The sequence below is a fragment of the Netta rufina genome (assembly GCF_964035555.1).
Source record: "Netta rufina genome assembly, chromosome: 16".
Classification (NCBI taxonomy): domain Eukaryota; kingdom Metazoa; phylum Chordata; class Aves; order Anseriformes; family Anatidae; genus Netta; species Netta rufina.
Window position 1 is genome coordinate 5259642 of NC_140140.1, and position 21141 is coordinate 5280782.

Here is a 21141-nt window from a genome sequence, read left to right on the forward strand (position 1 = left end):
CAGGCCATGGATCTCTGCCCATCGGTCTGCAACGTTTCTTTCTTGCCAAGGGTGTGAACTCTTGCAGTACGTGCACAGGTCAGCCTGGCCCCGACTCTCTCCAGCTTTTGGAGAGGTTTGCTCTAAGCCTACTCCTGGTTTTGTGCCTACAAATGGTCCTTCCCCTGGGTAAGGCCTGGATGTTAATGCTGTGTTGCTGCTGGAGCTGGTGTGACACGTGTTACCTGTGGTGAGCTGGCCTCCATGCCCACAGGGAGGAGGAGGGACGGGTGCCAGGCAGCTGATCTGTCCCTCTGCCTCTTTAGTCCCATGGTTCTGCTGCCACTTTCAGCCTTCCCTGGGTGCCCTCCTGCCTCCTCGCTGCTGATTTCCTTCCTCCAGCTCTCCTTTTCCAGTCGCACCCTGGTTATGCCATGTAACTATCTGCAAGGCACTGAGAGCAGTCCCATAACTTCAGCGCTTCCCAAGCCCTTGAATGAGTTTATTTTTCACAGAGAATTACCAACACCAGTGCTTGTGCTGGAGCACCTTTCTCTCAGCTGTGGTCTCACCACGGCAGCACCCATCTCAGCCCCATCTCAGCCCTGTCTCCTTGTCTTGTCCCTGGCAGCTTCCTCCTCAACAAGCCAGGCCCCACAGCCAGGTCACTCCTCCCCTTGCACTGCTCATTCCCTCCCACCATCTGTGTTCAGAGCCTCTTATCCTCATCGTTAAACCTGCAAGATTTCCCCCTTTTCTGTCCCCATCTCTCCCACCCCTCTGTCCCTGCCCAGCTCACTTTACCTCTTGCCCTGGGCCAGCCCCAGTGCTCAAAGCAGCCCATTGCTGTGACCAACATCTGCCTTCAGTTCTTATCTTGTGGCTCGTTTCTTCCCCCAGTCATGGTGGTGCTGCCAAATGTCTCCTGTGAGCCTTGCCCAGCAGAGCAGATGCTGGAGCCTGGGCTGCTCCTGTGCTTCACAGGGGCTTGTGTTCATTTGGGGCAGGTTTCAGCACAGACAGGGGCTGCTCAGGGCCATTTGAGGCCTTTAAAAAAAGAAACTTTACCATCAGCTGGAAGAACATACATCGTGAGACCTTGAAAAGAAATCTTGGGAAGCATGAAATAAGGAGGAGAAGGAAAACAAGGCAGTGGGTTCGGCTGGTGCGTGGGGTGACTTGTGCGGCTCCCAGGGCGCTCAGCTGGTGCCGGGCTGGTCCCTGCTGAGACGAGCGGTCCCCACACACGTACGATGCAGCGATGCCAAGCACACAAGCCCTGCACACATGAAGAGCAGGGGCTCGGTTTCTGCCATCCCCACACTTCTGCATTTTTTATCCCCAGCACAAGACTGGCAGCTCCTTCTGTGCGCACGAGCTGCTGCAATCGCTGCAGCTTCCCACTTGTTTTTTTTCTCTGGAAGACTGGGTTGGTTGTCAGTGCCTGGTCTGCACGCTGAGTAACTTGCATGTTGGGAAAGCACCAGAGAAAAATCCTCTTCTTAGACCCAGGTGAAATCTTTCCAGCAAAGAGTGAACTTAAAGAAAGGAACCCGAGGGACCAAAACTAGCTGTGAAATTGGATTGAAGTCTGGATGAGGAAAGAGATGCTAGGAACTGGGTCTTTGAACATGCTGCGTGCTTTAGGAGTGCTTTTCGTGGAACTTTAGGTTTGAAATAGCTTTTGTTTGTTTGTTTTAAACCTAAATCTTTGCATTCTTTTTATTTTTATTATTATTTTTAATAATTTGTACCAAAGAAAACCATGAAAACCTGACCAGGGAATTTTGACTGCATTAGAAAACAAACAAGCTGTATTTCTATTCTATCTCCAAATCTTTGAGTTGGCAACTGAATCGAGAGCTTTGATCTGCCAGCAAGGAGGAGGACATGCAGATGCCTGCGGGTCCTCCCTCGGCCCTGGAGCTCTCCACCTTCTCCGTTGCTGGGCTCTGGGCATGGCAAGGGCCTGCAGACGTGGGAGCTGGCTTCTTGTCCTGCTTGCAATGCTCATACCCCAGCCTGAACAGAAAGCGAGCCTTATTTTATTTTATTTTATTTTGCTCCTGTAACTGTTCGGATGCATTTCAGCTCTCCGCGCTGACTCACTGCTCTGGCACGGAGCCAGTTTATTTATATGGTTCCCCCCCTCATTACCATACGTGCCTCAGAAAGCAGCTGTGCTTATAACACTTCTTCAATAAACAAACTAAATTATGGACTTCAGAGGATGATCCTAAGTCGCTCGGCTCTCCTGCGCCCTGGGCTAGGGCTGCAGCTGCCAGGTTTGGAGAGCCTCCCTGGGAGCCTTGGGGCCACCGAGGCCTCTGGCTGGTGAGGATCTGAGTCTGGTCCCAGCTCTGTAACTAACCTTTACCTTGGCTAAACTTTTTCTTATTTCTTCTGTCCCCAACCCACACCTTTGTGGATCCAATCAGGAGGAGGACGTGGCCGTAATTCCTTCTCATCAGCTTTGTTGTCCAGACCTGATCATTTATAAATCCATCAGTAAGACAAGTTTGTATGGTTAAGGAACTTGGTGACTGTTGAAACCCATTTTTGCTGTGCTGTACGTGAGTTCTGGATAGATGTCCTGAGACACACCGGAGGAGACTCCCACCTTAAAGACTTTTATGCTATGGATGCCCTTTCACACCCAGATACAACTGCAAAGATCCAGGTTTGTTACCCCTAAGCACTTCCAGTTCAAAGGAGCAATTTGTGACCCCAGCCGACAGCTCTTTGTAGAGCCAGAACATTTTAAGGAAATCCCACAGCTCGATGGTCAGAGCCGCCTCCCCGTTGCTGTTATCCGGAGCCTGTGTGGAGGCCTTTTCCCAAAAGGAAACGGGGCGGGAGGTGATTAATCCTCCAACCCTACCGAAACCTATCTCACCCTGGGACAAGCACGGAGGCAGGATCTGACAGCAGCGTGAAGCATCCCCTCGGCGGTGCTCCCCAGCCCTGTGGGGTGAGTGTGAGCTCCCTGGAGCTTCCTGGCTGTGCTCCCAGCCTTGGTGACTGATTTGGGCTCCGGGCAAAGCCTCTTATCTGCCTCGCTTTGTCGGCCTGTGCAATGGGCATGAGGCATACTTCGGGCATGCCGTTTGGTTTCGGCATCGCCGTGTTTTGCAAGCTTGATGTGAGCGCGGCGAGGCGTCGGGGCTGGCTCGCAGTTTCCCCTAAATGCTCCCCGAGAGCCCCCTTCCCCCGTTTGTTACTCCGCTCTGTGACAAACAGGAACCTGCCACCGGCCTCGGCTGTGCGTGCTGAAAATAAAGGGCAGCGAGGCTGCTCACCCGGATTTCCTCCCCAGACCTTCCAACTCCGGCTCAGCGCGCTGCGAGCCCAACCCGCACCTAGAGCCGCAGCCAGCAGCCTCGCCGCGGCCGGTGGCTGCGACAGAAAGGCGATGGATGTGTCGATTTCCATTTTTTGTCATTAAATTTATTACACTCTCACCCAGTCTAGCTGCTGAGTGCTCGCACCAGCCCCTCCCGCAGCATCCCCCGGGGATGTTGCGGAGCATCCCCGGGGGATGCTGCGAGAGGGGCTGGTGCGGAGGATGCTCGGGCGGCCACCTGCAGGGCCGGGCAGCCCCGCACGGCCCCGCACAGCCCCGCACGGCCCCCCCGCCGCCTCCAGCTCCGCGGCCGCGCCTCCGAAAGCCGCGGCCCCACCTCGGGGCGGAGCAGCCGCCGCCGCCGGAGGAGCCGGAGCCGGAGCCGGGGCGCTGGGAGCTCGGCGGCCGGGCCCCGCTGCGCATCGGGTGAGTGAGGGGCAGCGGGGATGGAGAGCGGGGGGCCGGGGAAGGGGCTTCGGGGGCGATGACCCCTTCGGGGGCGCGACAGCCCCTGCAGAGCTCGTCGCCCGAGGAGGGTGGGTTTGGGAGAGGGGAGGGCCGTGGGGGTGTCCCCCCCCCCCCCCCCCCTCCACCACCTCCCCCCGGGGTCCTTGTCGCCTCTCCCGGGTGGCTGCAATCACGGAGTTTCGGTAACTCCAGCCCTGTGCAATCCTAGCCAGGGCTGGTGAGAGCCGCTTAAATAATGCAGCCCGCTGCCCGCCCCCGGTGGCTCAAGGCACCCGGGTAATCCCACAATAAATGTGTCCGACCTTATCTCGGACGTATCTAGCGCTGAGGACGGAATTAGGTCCTTAAGGCACCCTGCTCCCCTGGCCAAAGGCTGCGTTTGGTGTTTGAGGACACCCTTGGGCCGTGGGTCATGGCCCGGAGCCCAAGGAACCCAAGGGGGAAATCTTCCCTCGCTTCACCGAGGGGTTTTGCTGGTTTCCTTTAGAAACCCTCTCCCCTTTGGCATAACCGTGCTGTGAAAGAGACGGACCTGAGGCAGCATAAAGATAAGCAGCCGTAATTCCTGCAGGGGCACCGGGACTGCAGCTGGGCTGCGTGCGAGGCGCTGAAGGTCCCGCGTGGGGAGCGGCTCCTCCAGGCGCCGGCAGCAGGGCTGAGCGCAGCCCAAACTCCGCAGCGCCGGGGTTGCGGCGTTGGGGATGCTCTCGGTTGGCTCTGCTGGCAAGAAAAGAAGTTCTTGCTCCTAACCCCACTACGTTATCGTGGGAAGGTCCTTCCTGCGCTGGGCTAACTCTGCTGGAGGAGGGTGTCTCAAGCTAAGGGGAGGAGAAGAGAAGGTGGCTTCTCGCCATGGTGGAGGAAAGCACGAGGGTCGCAAACCTGGAAGCCGATGATCTCGGTTTGAGCCCTTGGTGTTCCCGGAGAGCTCGGGGAGCCTGGGGAGGAGCAGCCCAGGGGCTGCCCTAGTGCTCACCTTGACCCTGGCTGCCTCGGCTCGGCTGCCCTGAGCTGGCCGCTGCCGCCGGGTGCCCTGCTCCTGATGGAGAGGGGCCCGGTGCCCGTCGGGCAGAAAGCAGAACGGGCTTTCCAGTCTGGAGCCAAACGAAACTGGAGGGGTTGTGTTGTTCTTGTGAAAGACGTGCTAAATCCTGACTAGGAAGAGCACCTTTTCATTTATGCTTTCCTGGCTTCACCTCTGTGCTAAGGGTTTGCTCAAAAACTCTGCGTGATCCTGAAAACACTTCTTACATTAGAAAGTACTCTCATTACATTATTTTTGTGGGTTTTGCTTCATCTTCTGAGATCTCTTGTGAGGTTAAAAAGCTTATTTTCCTTCGAGCTGGAAGACGCATATGGGGATTTCATAACAAAAAATAAGCTTTAAAGTGTTGAACTTCTGATGTCTGCTGGATGTGATGAAGCACTGAGATACAACTTTTTCTTTCTCGTGTGAGCAGGCTGCCCATTTCAGACAATGTCTTGTTGTTGAGTCCTTCAGTGCTGGAAAAATGACCCTGTGTGAGTGTGCTGGTACCAATTGTACCGGCTCCTTGGTGCTTCTGCATCGCTTCTGCAGCTACTTTGTTAGGACCTCATTTTCCCTTGGTTTAATAATTTATAAAATGCCTGTTGCCTCTAGGCACATTTCATCCAGTAAGAAGAAAAACATCAACCAATGTTTGCTGGAATAATGGTTACAGAGTCTGAGGCTGACAAATAATGAAGCCTTTGTGGGTGAGGGGATGTCTCATTTTTGTCTTATGTAAATTAGTGAAAAAGCAGGGTTTGTGCTAAAAAGTCTTCAGGAGACGTTAGTCCTTTCTTATTTTCATCCTTAAAAATGTCTCTTGCTCTCTGGTGATGAAAGGGGGTTTAACTGTGACCTTCCTTAACCTGATTTTGGATGTGATTCTCTCTTATTTATTTATTTATTTATTTATTTATTCTTTTACCTGCATCTGCCTCGAGTTTGGCAGCTCTCTGGTACTGTTGGTTGTGAATTAAGATAGGGAATTCAGGTCCGTTGTCTTCACAGGATTAACTTCTTTGGCTTGAAAGAGGTCGGTCTCTTTTTGGGCAATAAATGGCCCTCTCAAAGCAGCAGGCCAAATCCTCGGCCAGATCCTCCTGAACCTCTGTCATTAGCTGCACTTTGAATCCCTCGTTTTGCTGGAGGGGGAAGATTGGCCGCAGTTGGGCTCGTTCGAAGCTGCTAAATGGGGGTTCAGTGACCCGAGTGGGCAAATTGTATCACCAGCTAATTGGCCGGAGAAGATCTTGCCTGATATCAAACAAACCCGCTGCTGCTGTTCTTCGTTCTGAAGCCCTCTCCTGCTGCAGGTGATCCCTCTGGTTTCTAATACTTGTGGGTTTTTGTTGGGGTGCTGGAAAAGGGACAGGACAAACTCTTCCCGTAGCCATACCTGTGAGGGGTCCACTCCAGCTTCAGGAGGTTTTGCAGGTGTCGTCCCTTAAAAAAGCATCAGAATGGTAACGTTGCAGCTTGCCTTCCCCTGCTTCCCCTCCTCTTCCTCCTCAGAAGGTGGCACCGCTCACGGGGATGTGGTGTGCCCAAGAGGGGGAACTCGGCTCTGCCCCGAGCCCAGCAGAGCTGAATTTTGGAAGGAGGGGAGAGCACCATAGCGGGGCCCCCCTCTTCACCTTGCCATCACTGCTTTGGCAAAGCCCTTTCCAGGAGCGACGTGCCTTTGCCCCCAGCCCTGCTGGCACGCGTGGGGCAGCGGCACGGCCTCGTGCTGGGGACGTGGCTCGGGCTCAGCCCGCACACACAACACATTTCCTTCTGTGCTGCCTGGCCAGGCCGGGGGAACGGTGCGCTCCACCGGCACTAACGATCAGCCCGACCTCGCGTCTTGTTTGCTCATTGAAAATAGTTCAGGGCTGGCTTCCTCTCTGCTGGGAGGCTGTAATTGCAGGCTGCTGGCGGGTGCAGAAGCATCCAGGCACCGCACGTTCGGCCACGTTGCCTAAAGAGCTGCAGGAGCGAGCCGGGATGTGTGAAAGGGGTCAGCTGCTCGCTTTTAGCAAGGCTCCGAGTTGAGTTACACCACCTCGGAGGACGGCCTTGCCAGCTGGCTCATCCTTCAGGGATGTTTAAAGAGGCTTATCGCAATCTTACTAGAAATCTGTTGTCTTCTGTTAATCTGCTCGTCTCTCCTCAGCTCCTCTCCACGTGCTCCCTCGCACATTCATCCCGACAGCGCCGTGCTGCCGGCTCTGCTGCCCGTCGGCACTGCCTGTGGCTCGCCCAAGTGCTCCTGCTTTGGGCATGTTCCTTTGCAGCCTGTTGCTTTTTGCTCCCTGACATGTTTTTCTTTCTCTCTATGTTTATATTTCTATATTTCTAGTAATAATGAATTATTTCTAAGGTGATGCTGCTGCTTTGCTGGCTGGGGTGGAGGTGAGCAGCCCAGAGCCTGCTGCTGTGCCGGGTCCTGCTGGGCTGCTCGGTGTGAGCCTGAACTCGGTGTCACCTCCTTGCAGGGGCAAGTACAGCTTCCAGAGTAATGCGGTTCTTCTGATGAACCTTCTCCTTCAAGGCCTCACAGAAGTGTGTAAATACTGTGGTTAACTGAGCCCCGTCCACACCTAGAAAAAAACAAATAGCTTTAGGAACACAAAGCTTCGATACCGGTATGAAGCAAACAAATGCTGTATATTTGATGTGGATTCGGCGAGCTGCAGGGTTTCCAGCTCTAGAGGCCCGGGTAGGAAATGACAAAGCCTCTGACAAAGGTGGCTTGGCCATCCCTGCCTTCAGACACCGCACCCGAGTCCCGATGCAGGTACCGGTGCTGCCGAGAGCTGGGAGCGGTGTATCTGCCTTCCCTCTGCTCGTCCTCCAGCACAACACACTGTTTGCTCTCCTGGGATATTGCTCGAAAGAGATACAATTTTTATTTTCCAGAATAGTCAGCTGATTTAATCCCATGGGAAGTGGTTGGAAAGCAGGAGGCAGGTGGGTGGGCATTCCTGCTTCGTGGCTTTCCACGATTCCAGGAGGAGAAGGATAAAGCACGAAGTGCAGTTGTTGGGTGCTCCTTTCTGTTTGCCTTCGAAAGAGCTTGATAGGCTGTGATTAATGAGGCTAAATAGAACTTCGATAAATGGTAAACTCGAATGAACATTAAACAAAAACGGCTGTGTAAGGCAGCTTTTGCTTGCGTGCCCGGCACGGATTGCAGGCTCATTGCAGCGCTGCCTGGCTCGGGTTGGGCAGAGTGCGTGGTGCCGGCTGTCCCCTGTCGTACAGAGAGGGAGGAGAAGGGAGCACGTGTCCGTGTGGGATGGCTGTTGGGCAGCAGCTCCCGGCCAGGGGGGCTCCGTGCAGACCCTCCTGCAGGCAGCTCGTGCCTTCCCATGGGGTTAACCCAGCGCTGCCAAACTGGGACCATCAGAGCTGTATCCCGGAGCCCCACAGGTCCCCATATCCAGGCTCTAATTAAGGGTGCTCTAAAAGCAGCAGGCCAGCTATGATGGCCTTGCGGATCAGAACCATTGGCCTAATCTATTTTTAAAGTGAATTAAACTAGAAGAAGGTACTGCCACTCTAGAGTAAGCAGCCACCTGGGGAGTTAACCCAGAATAGTTGCTCTGCTTTGAATTTGCACCCTATCTTGGTTCAGAATAATGTTTCTTTTCACATAAGCTCCGTAAGCACAGAATACAGGGCATGATTTAAGCAAGTTCACCCAACAGAGCTAGGAAAAAAATCTTATTTTTCCCGAGGTCTTCTCCGCATTGCCTCCTGGCGATCCGCACACGCTCCTGAACGTAGGCATCCTTTGCCATAATGAATCTGCCCTCTTTCTTGCTCTGTCCCCTGCAGAGATCCGCACTCCCTCTCCAGCCCCACGCTGTGGTTTGTTTTAACATCCGGAGTGCCAGCTCCCCGTAGCAACCTCTCCTCTCCTCCCCTGTCGTCTGTCCGGCCTTTGTGCTGCTCGCACGCAGCAGCGAGCATCTCGAGTGCTCCTCTCCGCAGGGAGGTGGCACAACGCCCTTGTGCCCGGCTGGACGGGACCTCATTCCCTTTAACCCAGGAGGCGATTTGAGTGCCAGGTAAGACACAGCATCAGGTGCCCGGATCTCAGCTGGGGCTGATCACCTGAGCCGCCTTCAGGTGCCGGCCGTAAATTATTTGCGCTGCCGGCGCGCCTCGCTGCTCTGCCCGGTGCTCGCCTTGTGGGGTATTTGCATGATGTTTTGAGTTGTGCTGAGACACTCTGCTGCTACGCTGCTCCCTCGGATTTGTCAGGCTCAAGTTAAATGTATATAATTTTAACATCTCATGATTCTTCGGGGGCTGACTCATGTTTTTTTGGCCTGAATGAATCATAGCTCTTGAACTCCATTGCTAAATTCATTATGCAACAATTACAGGGTTGGAAATGCCACCCTAAGTGCACACAAACAAGCTGGCAGCAATTTTCCCCTCCTTTTCTCTCACCCCGTGTTGCCAAGAGACCTCCCCTGTGAGTTGGCTCGTTAGCTCTTGCCTCCTCACTGCAGGTGAGGGGCTGCTCAGCACCCTGTGCCCTGGGGCTTTGCCCTCGAGCTGGAGGGGGCGGGAGCTGCAGGTCCAGCATTTTTAGGAAGGACAAGAGGGGGCAGCTAGTAGGGAGGGCTGGAGATGCACAGTTTCACTTACCTGTCCCAGCTGCCTTAATTTTGTCCCAGCTGCCACGTGTGACCTCGTGGTACAGTGATGGCACCTTTGATGGGAAAACCCTGAGGACGAGGCATTGCAGCAGCTCCATGCAGCAATACTGGATGCTGGCAGCATTGCACAGCCATGCGCTCTGCGGAGCTGCTTGCTGAGCAGCTCAGAGGTCAAATACCCATCAGAGAAAGACCAAGGATGACGTGAGCCCTGTGCTGGCTGTGAAGTGTCTAATGAGATCCACCATCGTGCTCTGCTGCCTGGCGCTAAGGTGAGATTTAGGTATTTGTGTAGGGCTTGGCTTTTTATTCCCGAGGTCCTGAGCAAGCAGCATCCAGCTGGTATGTGAAAGTAAGAGGGGCTTTGTCCTGGGTGGGCTGTGCTTGCTGACCTGTTTGAGCCACCAAAGCAACTGGAGGGAGCCGTGCTTTAGATGTGGCAGTGGGATACGGGAGGGCCACCTCCACCACCTGCGGGGTTGGGTTTTTGGCTTTAAGATGTGACCTGAATATGACTTTCACAACCAGAACAACTTTCTGCCACCCAACTAGAGCAGCTTCTCAGAGCAGTGCTCAGCTGAGGCAGGTCGAGAATGGCGAGCTGGGTACCCGTGCCTGGAAAACTCCAGAAAGTCTCCCTTGAGAGCAGCCGTTCTTCCTGGCTGAGGTCTGACCCTTAAATCTCAGTATTTTGGGGAAGTCTTTCTCCCCTGGGCCAGTCTGTGTGTTGTCTGCAAATCCAGGCAGAGCTGCACATCCAGGCAGCAGAGAAGGAAGGCCAAGCCTTGTGCTTGTGGGTAGACAAGGAGAGGAACCTGTGGCCGGGGAGCCCTGCTGCTCATAGCTGCAGAAGCAAAGTAACTGCCGAGGAGGAGAGAAGGACCTGCAGTTCTGATGCTGTGTTGGTAATCAAGTCTGCGTGAAATATCCTAAATCATGTTTGCAAAGCAATAAATGGTAAAGGTCTGAAACCGAATGTAAGGGCAACCGTGTGGTGAGAGCAGCAAGGGAAGCCACCATGCCATCGCTGGCTGTGGCCAAGCGTAGATGCAGAAAACATGAAAAGTAGGACATGGATGGTGACGTACGGGTTGATAGCTGCGCCTAAAAATAAGGTACTTTAGAAACACAAAATCTGCCTCGCAAGCAAGGCAGTGGCAAGCTGCTCTGCGTGTTTGATTTAAGACTGAAGCTGGTGATGTTAGCGCTGCAGAAGGCTGTGTGTCTGTTTAGATTTGACGGCTTGCAGCTAAGATAAGACAAGTTGCTCTCGAGCTGTGCTCGGGCTGAGGTGGAAGTGAGTTGCAGTGGTGGGGCTGTTTGGTGGGGATGCTTTTCCTTCGCCAAGCCCAGCTGGCAGCAAACGGCATCCCGTGCAGGGCATCTGCTGGTCTGCTCTTGAAATGTTAGGGGGCAGCTTTCTGGAAAACGCACTTCAGGTACTCCTGTGGGATTCAAGAGACACAAATCTTGGTGATTGCCCTGCAGTAACAATATCTGGTGATGCTGGACCTTGCTGCTGTTGCGAATGGGCTGATAGCCATACCCTAGAGCAACTGTTTCATGCTGCAGGGAAGCCTGACCCTCTGCAGCCTCATGCCCCCTTCGTGCTTGCTCGTGGCTGGCCTCAGCCTGGGGGAGAGGCAGACAAGGGGGTGAATTTTTTGGTGTGGAGGGGCAGCGTGTGCGTGGCTTAGCAGCAGAATCAATAAGGCATTGTGGGGTTCACCAGGGAATAAGGGCAGTGCCTCGGACAGAAATCCAGATGTCTGAGCTGTATGGAGCAAAATTTCATGCGCTGTAGCGTGGATAAATTGTTTTTCCCAAGGTCTCACCTCTTTCCTCTCCTGCAGGGCCTTCAGGCTCCCTGCTGGGCAGACGTGGGGGCTCCCTGACAGACGGGAGATGTGCGGGCACCTTTGTGTGTTACTTGCTTAAGATCTCTCGAGGATCACTGGAATGCTTATGGATGAGCTCAGTAATGTCTGCAAGCATTAGTGCTGAAGGCATGTGGTTAGCAATAATTAAACACAACTGCTATTTAAAAGGAATGAATCAGATGATGGGGATGAGCATCCTCTCCTGCATCTCCCACAGAAATCAATATCCCTTCTGTCAGGTGTGCAGCAGCCGCTTTCAGGTCCTGTCAGTCATTTCCACGCCGAAAGCAGCACACCACCCCGACGGCACAGCTGCTTCCCAGGCTCTCAACCCCTCTCCTCCCACCGTGTGCCTTTGTCACTGCCCAGGTGACATCTGTGCCATGGCCTGCAGCTGACGGGCTCCACGATGTTTGCCCTGCAGCCTCGTGGTGTGAGGACCTCTCCTACCTTCTTCTTGGGCTGGATCCTGCTGGGCCCACCCGGTGCCGAGGGCTGGGTGTCTCTCGGTGGGCTCTCGGCGCTGATGTTGGTGTTGCTGAAACGTCCCAGGGCTGGCACGGCCGCAGGTACTGCAGAGCTGCAAATGGAAAATCCGCTCCCTTATCGAGCTGGCTGCTGGGCCGGAGCAGGGCTGTTCCCCGTGTTTTTTCCATGTGCCACAGTGCGTGCGGGTGGCTTTGCACAATGAAAGGACTTCAGTCAAAAAGCGGTGTGCAGGCAAACAGGGCTCCGGCTGGTATCGTACGGGAAGGGTGTGGGCTTTGCAGCGGTGTTTTGGAGGTTCTGTTGGAAATTAGCTATTTTTCCCCTCTGTCTCTTACTTTAAAGCCTGTTTTGCAGGCATTTGTTGGTGTTTTTCACATTCAGGATCTCCACGCATGTAGTTCAAAACGTCAGGAAGGGGGATGCAGGGCTGAAAGATCGTGTACGTTTGCCTGTTGCAGGTCTGATAAAAAATGGAAGCTTTACCCTGAAAAACAAATAAAAGGAGGTAATCTCACTGTCACAGTCGGGTCGGGATGCTTTCCCTGCAGGTGTCTGCGTTGCAACCTGCACTCACATATAACTTGCTGTGGAAAAATAAATGGAGAGCCGAATCGGAGACTTATGCCCTCAATTAATTTTTGTTCCACATAATCGGCGCTGCTGCATGCTTTTCCTTCACTATTTAGCTGCTTGGCTCAGAGGATGGGCCTGCTCCCGTGCGAGGGAAGCTGGGATTCAGTTCATGTTTGCACAGAAATCCTGCTCTGATCTTCCTTTCTTTGCCTAAGGGCAGGGATCCTGCTGCTCCTCTGATGCTGGAGATAAATTTTGTTAGCAGATACTCTTCTTTGGGAGAGCAAAGGGGAGAGGGGAGTGGTGTGTAATGGATTCTTGAAGGAATAAAATTTCCTTGTCTTCGAGCACCATCTTCTCTGGAGTCGTTCAGTGCTGCCCTTGAGCCGGTGTCTGCGCTGGCTCGGGGACAGGCAGCGGGGCACAGTGGGGACTTCATTCCTGGTTTAAAGCATACGGCCCTAATTGAAGGAAAAAGAGGAATTGGTGCAGTTGGTGCGCGGTCTCTGCAGATCTGTGGGCTGTTGAGCAGTTTTCTGTATTGCACAAGACTCATTTGGTGTACAGTTTGAAACTGAGCCCCAAACTCAGTTATAATTTGGACTTGATTCAAAACCGTAATTTGATTTTTTTCCACGTTCAAGCTGATTGAAATGTCCCTCTCCCTTCTCCAGATTGGAAGCTGATGACCAAGAGCCCAGGTTGACCTGGAAGCAAAAGGCAAAACTGCATTTTCGTGCCTGGAAAGCCAAAGGGGGCTGCTTAATGCAGCAGGGCAGCAGCCTCGAGAGTGCTGCGGTGACCAGAGGCAGGAGCTCTGCACAGCAGATGTTCTTCTCTAGCTTGAGGTTTTATAAAACGCCCCAAAGTCCTGCTGCCTTGCAATGGGAATCGGGTTCAAAGAGTGACTTTGCCCACAACCCACTCGGAGGGACACAAGTGTTGTGTGGTGAAACTGCTGCTGTTCAACAGGAGCCGGCCCGGCTCTGGTGCCGTAGCAGACTTGCATCCCGCATCCCACTCGTGTCCTAAAACAAAGCTGGTGGTGAAGGCTGGCCCTGAAGGTGCAGCTCTCCCCTTGTTTGCAGGAGCTTCGAGGGCAGCGTGCACACGCCTGGGGACCACCGCTGGCTTTGTTTTGCTTGTCGTGGAGGAGCAGGGTGGTTCCCAACATGTGGGGGAGGACTGCTTGGCAGGGGAGGGCTTTTTTTTAAGGAAGCAAGGAAAGTAAGCCCATGCTGAAATACTGCTGGGAAAAAGAAAGTATATTGTGCTGTGCTGGGTGTTTACAGGAAATACACGGTGAAAATACTGAGGGGCTTTCCTCAAACAAGTGCCAATATTGTTAAGAGTGGAACAGTTGGGAGGAGAAAAGAATGAGGCACTTACATTTTTCTCCTACCAGCATCAGCTCCAAGGAATTCTTTGGACTTGCTGTTTCACTTTTTTCCTTTTCCTTCTTACTCAAATTTCATTCCCACCGCTAGGAAAGAGCTCACTGAAGAGGGAGAGATTATCTGAAACCAGAGCTAACGCAGCCAAAGCAAAATGTTTTCAATTCTTTGGGGAAGAGCCTAGCTTTACATTTCGAGCTTTCCATCCAGTGAGGAATACAACTTCCACTGGAGCACCTTCCCCACCGAATTAACCTTTACCAGCGATGGAGCCTCCTTTGTGGCAGCCAGGTGAAGCGGTACCTTCACTTTAAGAAGGTAATTGGGGCACAGATTAAGTTACTTACTTTGCATACAAGAAACCTGTGGGAAAGCCAAGAATCTCTCCCCAAACCCCTAGTTTCTGATGAGATCTCTCACCCAGAAGACTTCTGTACCCTCTCTCCCCCCCCCAGCACGCCACGGCAGCCTGTAGGAGTAGCGTTCCCTGAGGGGTCTTGGCTGAAATCTTGTGTTTAATTTTCTTTTTTCAAGTTACATTCCTTGCCACTTTGACCTTCTTTCCTTTCGTTCAGTCGTGCTGCATGTGTGCTGCTCGAAATGCTGCAGAAGCTGAGCAAGGGAAGGAGCTGTTTGCTTCTGAGATAGCAGTGACATCGAGTCACATGGCAGCGACTCTCTGAATTTTCACTCCTCCGTGTGGTTAACCTGCAGGTGCTGTGGGGCTTGCAGCAGGGCGCAGGAAGCGTTGCATGGTGCCTGCAAGAATAATTTGCAACCAGAAGCCACGGTCAGAGCTGTCAATGTGGCACTGGGGGACGAGCAGGGTTTCACCGATACCTTGTGCAGCACAGAGCCAGCAATAATAGTCCCGAGGGGGCTCTCGCAGTGAGCTTGCAGCCCGCAGCCAGGCAGGTGACCTTGTTCTGCTTCCCCCTGCCTGTCTGTGCAGGCTCCTGACCCCCGCAGAAAGGTTTGCTGCTTTTTATCTTGAAAGCACTGGCTCAGGTGTGTGTTAATGGGTTGTTTGACGCGCTGCCTTGGGCTGCATTCGCGGTCTGTGTGTTACCAGCTGCAGGTTTCTGCCTTCAGCTCTGCTGCTGGCCGGGCCGTCCTGGAGGAGGTGACAGCCAGCGGCACCCTCGTCGCTTGGAGATCCAGCTGAAGATGAGGGTGCAACCTGCCCGCCACGGTGTGGGACTGGGGAAATGCACATTTTGGTTTCAAGGAGGAGGGAAACACTTCACGAGGCTGGGAAACACGGCGTTGTGGCCTTTCAGCACGGGCATTCTGGCATCCCCCTCCCCTGGGGTTTATAGGAAATGTGGCTTTCCTGTGGCACTGTGGGGGGAAATTGGTGTTTGGGCTTCCTTGGCGAGGCAGGCACATCTCTGTGCAAGCTCTGGGTGATTTGAACATCCCTTCCCAGTTGCCTGTGTGGCCTCTGGTGCCTGGTGCTCTGTCCTTTTGCATTTGGCAGGCCCAGCAGCTGAGCCCTCGGTTCCAGGAGTGTGAGGCGGAGGAGGTTTGGGCATTTGGGCAGTAACGCTTGGCCTCAAGCCAGGAGAGGGGTTTGCTTTCTCGTCTTCCTGAAGATCTGGAAGTGGATCTTCTTCCTGAAGACCCCAGCAGTGACACCAGTTAGGAAATGACTCAGAGCTTGTTGTGTGTGAGGGGGACGCTGCTGCCGTCCTCATCACATGGCGTTGTGCGAATGGCAACCCCGCCTGCCTCCTGCCTTGGTTTTCCCTGGGGACAGCTGAGCTCCCGTGCCTGCCTCCTCCTGCCCGTCCCACAGTCTGTCACCTCCCGCTCCTGGTGGCTTTCTGGCACCTCTCTGGCTGTCCCCTCACCGTGTTGCTGTGCTGCCGGGGAGCTTGTGCACATGCTGGGGAGAAAACGATGAAGAGCTGCTTTCTCCAGGCCTTGGGGAGAGAGATCCTGGCTGGTCACCCAGGTCATGGTGCAGTACGTCTTGTATCAGTGAGCAGTGACAGTGCTGAGGGTACTGCTTGAAAAAGGAGCCTGTGAATTCATCAGTGGTGCTCGTTGCTGGAGGATGGGTTCAGGACTGCAACAGGCTGGTCATCCAGAATAGCATGGGTGAGCCTGGGTCCTGCTGAGAAGGACCAGGGGTAAGTTTGGAAACTCCTCACCTTGCTGTGGTGCAGCAGCCAATGCTAAGGAAATAAATAAATCGGGCAGCCACCTCTGCTGCAGGCTGCTTATGTGCTCAGATCCCTGCTATAGGCTTTTGCGCTTGGTTTCCAATTCCAGCCGAGAGAAGATTAACGTGAGGTGGGGAGGAGTGGGCTATTTCTGTCGCTTTTCATGCCACTGGCTTGAGTTCATGCTGCAAACTCAGACACTTCATCCAGTCAGCTGGGCCCAGTCCTACAGGTGTCTTCCCAGAAATGATCCCAGGGAAGAGAAACGATCTCCTTCACTTCAGCAGTCTGCTCGTGTACACAGGCCTTGAATTTTACTTTTGCTTGAAAGGTGCACAACTTAAAGGAATTATTTGTTTGCCAAACTATTTTGTTTCAGTGTGTCCCATTCAAAGGTTGCTCTGCCAGAGTTTGTGTGTGTGTTTTTTTTTTTTCATTTGTTTTTATTTTTTTTAAAAGTGGAATAAAAATTAAATCACTTAATGATACTTAAGCAAATGACTCTTGCAAGTGTGTGTGCTCTGCTTTGGTGTCGTGCTGTGCTTTAAGTAGCTCCTTGAGGAGATGTGGCAGAGGATTTGCAGGTCTTAGCTCCGACGGGGGGAGCAGAGTGCTCTCCGGCATCACCCAGCAGCGGTGCTGATTGAACGGATCCAGCTCCATTCTCAGCGACGCTGTGGCAAAGTGGCTGCAAGTGGAGTGCTTGGTAGGAAGGCCTGGGGGGCAGCCCTGAGTGCTTGCTGGAACAGGAAAACAGATGCACTCGGTGTTTTCCTCTACTAACCACTAAATCTGATGCGGAAAAAGTGTGTGTACAGGAGATGAAGGCCCCCGCCAGTCCCTGCACTGCAGCAGCTTGTTGCAGCCAGGGATTCACTACATGCACAGAATCGGGGTCTCTGGTAGTGCAAGTGAGTAACCAATGCCCTGAAAGAGTCCCTCTGAGCTTAGCCAGACCTATCTTGTGTTAAGGTGAGGCAAAGTATGTAGGAAATACGAAGTTCTTTAAAGGTTGTGTTTGCCAACGCTTGCACGCCCTGTGCAGGGCCTGCTCTCTGGCACTGTTGGAGCGGGTCCTTCTCTGCCAAAAGCCAGGAGCACAACCCGCCAGCGAGCTCCTCGCCTCCCTCCTGGCCCCGACACAGCAGCACTCGCTGTCCCTCTGCCTCACAGGATGTGCTCAGCTCCGGGGCTCAGATCTGCTGAGCTCATGGAAACTGAGTGCAAGGAACGGAGCTTTTTTTCATTTCTTTAAATAAAACAGAAACCAAAATGCGATGCCTTGCAAACCACAGACACCCACACAGCCAGCTCCTGTGTCACTTTGCAGGTAAACAAACGCTTGGGCCTGTACCTCTGCTGTAATGACACCGGCTGGTTTGTGTGACCAGAAGGCAACATGCCATCTTTCGGTACAGAGAAACCAGGCTGCTGGAAACCAGGTAGCTGGAGTGATGGAGCTAAAGTCTTCGTGAGGCTTTTGGGGTCTGCGGAGGGTGCTAGGGGACTTGTGCCTAAGCAGCTGACCTGTATCCGCTTCAAGAAGTCCTCTCCAGGGGTCCTCTCTGCTCCTTTAGAGGTTCACTGGGTGGTTTGGGGACGGGCATGTTTTGGTGCCAGGGCAGCTTGATCCCCACGGGAGCAGCAGATGTCTCCTGGTGTTCATGCATCCCTCGTTGCCATTTCATTTATTCCCCTGTGAAGGCAGCTCACCCCTCCCTGTTTTTGCTGTTGTGAGAGCAGGAAAGCCAGGAGAGCTGGAACATGGGGAGCAGAGCAAGCCACGCTTCTCCTCGCCTCGTGTCTTTCCAAGGTGTCGTCCACGAGGAAAGCTCCCAGCTTTCTGGGGTAAACAGGAGCACTGAAATAGTTTACATGCTTTCAAAAACCTGCAGAATTCGGCCGTCATTTCTGCTTCAGGTGTATTTTGGGAAATATTTGTTCATCTTTCAGCAAACAATGGTGGAAGCGGGGTGGGAAAGGCGCCGGGTGGGAGTGCAGGCGTGGTATGCTGAGAGGCATTTCCTGCCCTTATCTCCGCCACTCGAGGTATTGTCAGCGGGCTTCAGATCTGCAGCCTGTGTTACTGCAGCGGAGATCGCCAAAAGAGATACCTGCACAGGAACGCCTGCGCGGGGCAGGAGCCATGGGAGGTGGGGAAGAGCTTCCCAGCAAAATGCCTGTGCTTGGGAAAGGCGTTGGTCCCAAAACAAAACCATTTGGGGAAGAGGTCTGCGTTGGTGCCAACCTCGCAGAGCTGCTGGTGGAGGTCAGCTAGAGCAAGTACTTCAATTTCTTGGTGGCGTCTTTCTGATAAAAAAGTTTGCAAGGATTTGGTTTTGTACCTATGTGGAACTGAAATATTTAATTATTACTGAATATGAACTGAAATATTACTGAAAATGATTATTACTGAATATGAACAGAATATTTGATTACTATTATCAATATTATTAATAATTTATTTACTTATACAGTCTTTACTTTTGCGATCCTGAGTTCTCATGGGACTGAAACAGATTTTTTTGTGTTCAGATCTGTTCTGAAACCCTCAAAATAAGGTTTGCAGGTGCTGCTGAAGCTGCCCTTGGCCTCTGCTGGCCCCTTGCTGGATAAAGCAACTGCCCAGGAGCTGCCTGTGTACTCTGGCTGAGTTTGTTTGTTTTCAGTTTTCAACCCAATTATCTCGCAGAGGAAAGGACATGCCTCGCTGTCAGTCTGCCGAGGTATTTATAGGTGAGGTCAAACCCCGGTGGCAGGGCTGTGGCAATGTTTGAAAGGAGTGGATGTTTCTGCCTTGTGCAACTTGTTGGGATGCTGCAGGCGTGCAGCACGGCTTGGACATCTCCCAGCAGCTCCTCAGAGCTCTGGTCCTGTGTGTGGTTATTTGCAGCTTACCCTGATTTGGCACGCTAGCCTTGCCATTCGACGTGCTACACATGGGTCTGTTTGGAATGGATTTGCTTGGTTTGCTTGCGGCACTGACTTTATTTCATGTGCATCTTTCCAGGTCGAGCAGCTCCTTGAATCTGGGGCGCGTTTCCTTCTGCTGTGCAGCGGGTGATGGGGCGGCTGCCCGTGGGCCTCCGGGCTGGCCGCTCTGTGGGTGCTGCTGCGGGCTGCTGGCTGGTGTTGTGGTCACACCACAAGTCCAGCTCTGATTTAACTGTGCTCCTTGCTCTGAGCACAGAGCCTGTACAGCAAAACCAGAATGGCCCACTGTGTGCTGAAAAGAATATCTGGGGAGAAGTGAAATGAACACAAAACATTGTGTTTTTATGCAGCTGAGGGGGTTAAAGTGTTGCTAATGCCTCTCTGGGAGATGTCCAACCCATCTGCCCTCGGCTAGACTGGAGTAATAAGGGGTGATGGATGAAGAAGTGGAGCACAGGTGATGCTCGTGGAAGGTAGAAACCTGCCTGAGGATGTGTCTTGGTATCTCTCTCACAGGTTGTCTGAGTGACATTTGTGAAAGACTAAGTAAGATCTTTGTTAGCTCACTCAGACTTTTTTCTGCTGATAAAAGAAGGCTACCTTGAACTGTAAACATGAAGGAATTGCTTGCTAAAACTGCTACCTAGTCAAGAGGGTTTTGCTTGGGTGTTTGAAGTGGGTGAGAGGTGGAATCACAAAGGCCAGTGAGAAGAGCCAAGCAATTAAAATGCAATGAAAAGAGCCGTCTTTTGAGATGGTAGGTGTTGCCTGCTGAGTTTTCCAGTGGGCTGGTCTTAATCATTTGTATACGTGGATGTGACTTGATCCCTCACGCTTTCCTCTTCATTTCAGGCTTCCACCACATTCCTACCACTCTCTGCGATGGGCCCTTCCCAGCTCAGCCCCAAGATGCTGGTATAGCACGAGGCCACCGTGATCTTGAGGACCTGTGGAAGGACATCACATCCAGCTGGGACATCCTTCACCTCCTCTTTCCTGGCAGAGGCGATGGATGCCCACGTGGACCTCCTGACAGAGCTGCAGCTGCTGGACAAGGTGCCCACGCTGGAGAGGCTGCGGGCAGCCCAGAAGCGGAGGGCTCAGCAGCTGAAGAAGTGGGCACAGTATGAGAAGGAGATGCAGCACAAGAAGCGGAAGCATGAAAAGAAGAGAAATGCTGTTAACCAGAAGAAAGTGTCTTTTGAAGCCAGTGTTGCTCTGCTGGAGGCTTCTCTGAGGAATGACTTGGAGGAAGGTAGGATGTTTGTATCTGATAATTTATTTTTTTGGCTGCCTGCTGAGGTCCATGTAGCTCCTTGGCTTGCAGAGGCGTCTGCATTGACATCCATGGACAAGACTACCCTTGGCATGTGTTGATCTCTAGAGTGTTGCCATCTCTGGTATAGCTGTAGGGTTGGGGTGCTGAAAGCATGGTAAGACACCATCGTTACCTAGAATGACACCAGGAGTGGGTGCACAAGTGACAGGATGGGGCAGGAGTTAACAGCAAGATTTGGGAAAAGGAAGACAGCTTTCATCTCTTTCCTTTTCACACTTCCCATTTACAGAAGGTGAGAAACACTCCTTCGCCTTTTGGGTGTGCCTATTTTAGAGGTTTTTTAGAAGTCTGCCACAGGGATTTACATGTCAGTGTAAATCTTTTCAGCTTTTCTGCTTGGGGGATGGATTGAGAGCTACCTGGATGTATGAATTTTCCCCATTTAGAATACTGAAATTCACTTCTGTGCTTAATTTTTCCCATAGAAGAGAAGACTCCAAATTGTTCAGAAATCAGTTTAATTGCTCCGTTTCAAAGTGGGTCAAAATCCTTTGCTTTTGTTTAAAATGAAGGGAAAAAAATGTCTAAAAATCAATCCAAATTAGCCTTAGTAATGAAATGGGAAAAACCTGTAAGCTCCGGGAAGCCAGGGCTCTGGCAGTGGTTTGGAAATGGGACAGCTGGGCTGAGCTCTGGTGCTTTCAGCAACACTGCTGCTGGGTCGGAGTGCTCCTCAGCCCTGTTGAAGGGACAACGAAAGAGGCCTCTGTTACTCTGCCAAATGAGAGAATTGGGGCTTTGTTCCTACAGTGGCCACTGCAATTCTCCTGTGAGTTCTATAAATGAAATGCAGAACTTTTCTCTTCCAACACAGTAACATTTTTAATGAGAAATCCTCTCTGGGAAGAGAGCTTGGGTCACCTGTTTTCCCAGTCCTGCCACTAAAAGC

At 52.7% G+C, this 21141-nt stretch overlaps 1 protein-coding gene across 1 annotated transcript in view; it reads left to right on the plus strand.

Annotated features, from left to right (window-relative positions):
* Window positions 1-3659: 3659 nt before the first annotated feature.
* Window positions 3660-21141, plus strand: part of PPP1R16B (protein phosphatase 1 regulatory subunit 16B) — a 57981-nt gene continuing 40499 nt past the window's right edge. Inside the window, exons 1-2 of the mRNA XM_084296856.1 lie at window positions 3660-3748; window positions 19766-20168. Coding sequence (XP_084152982.1) covers window positions 19922-20168 — 247 coding nt within the window. The 5' untranslated portion in view covers window positions 3660-3748; window positions 19766-19921. The remainder of the gene's footprint in view (window positions 3749-19765; window positions 20169-21141) is intronic.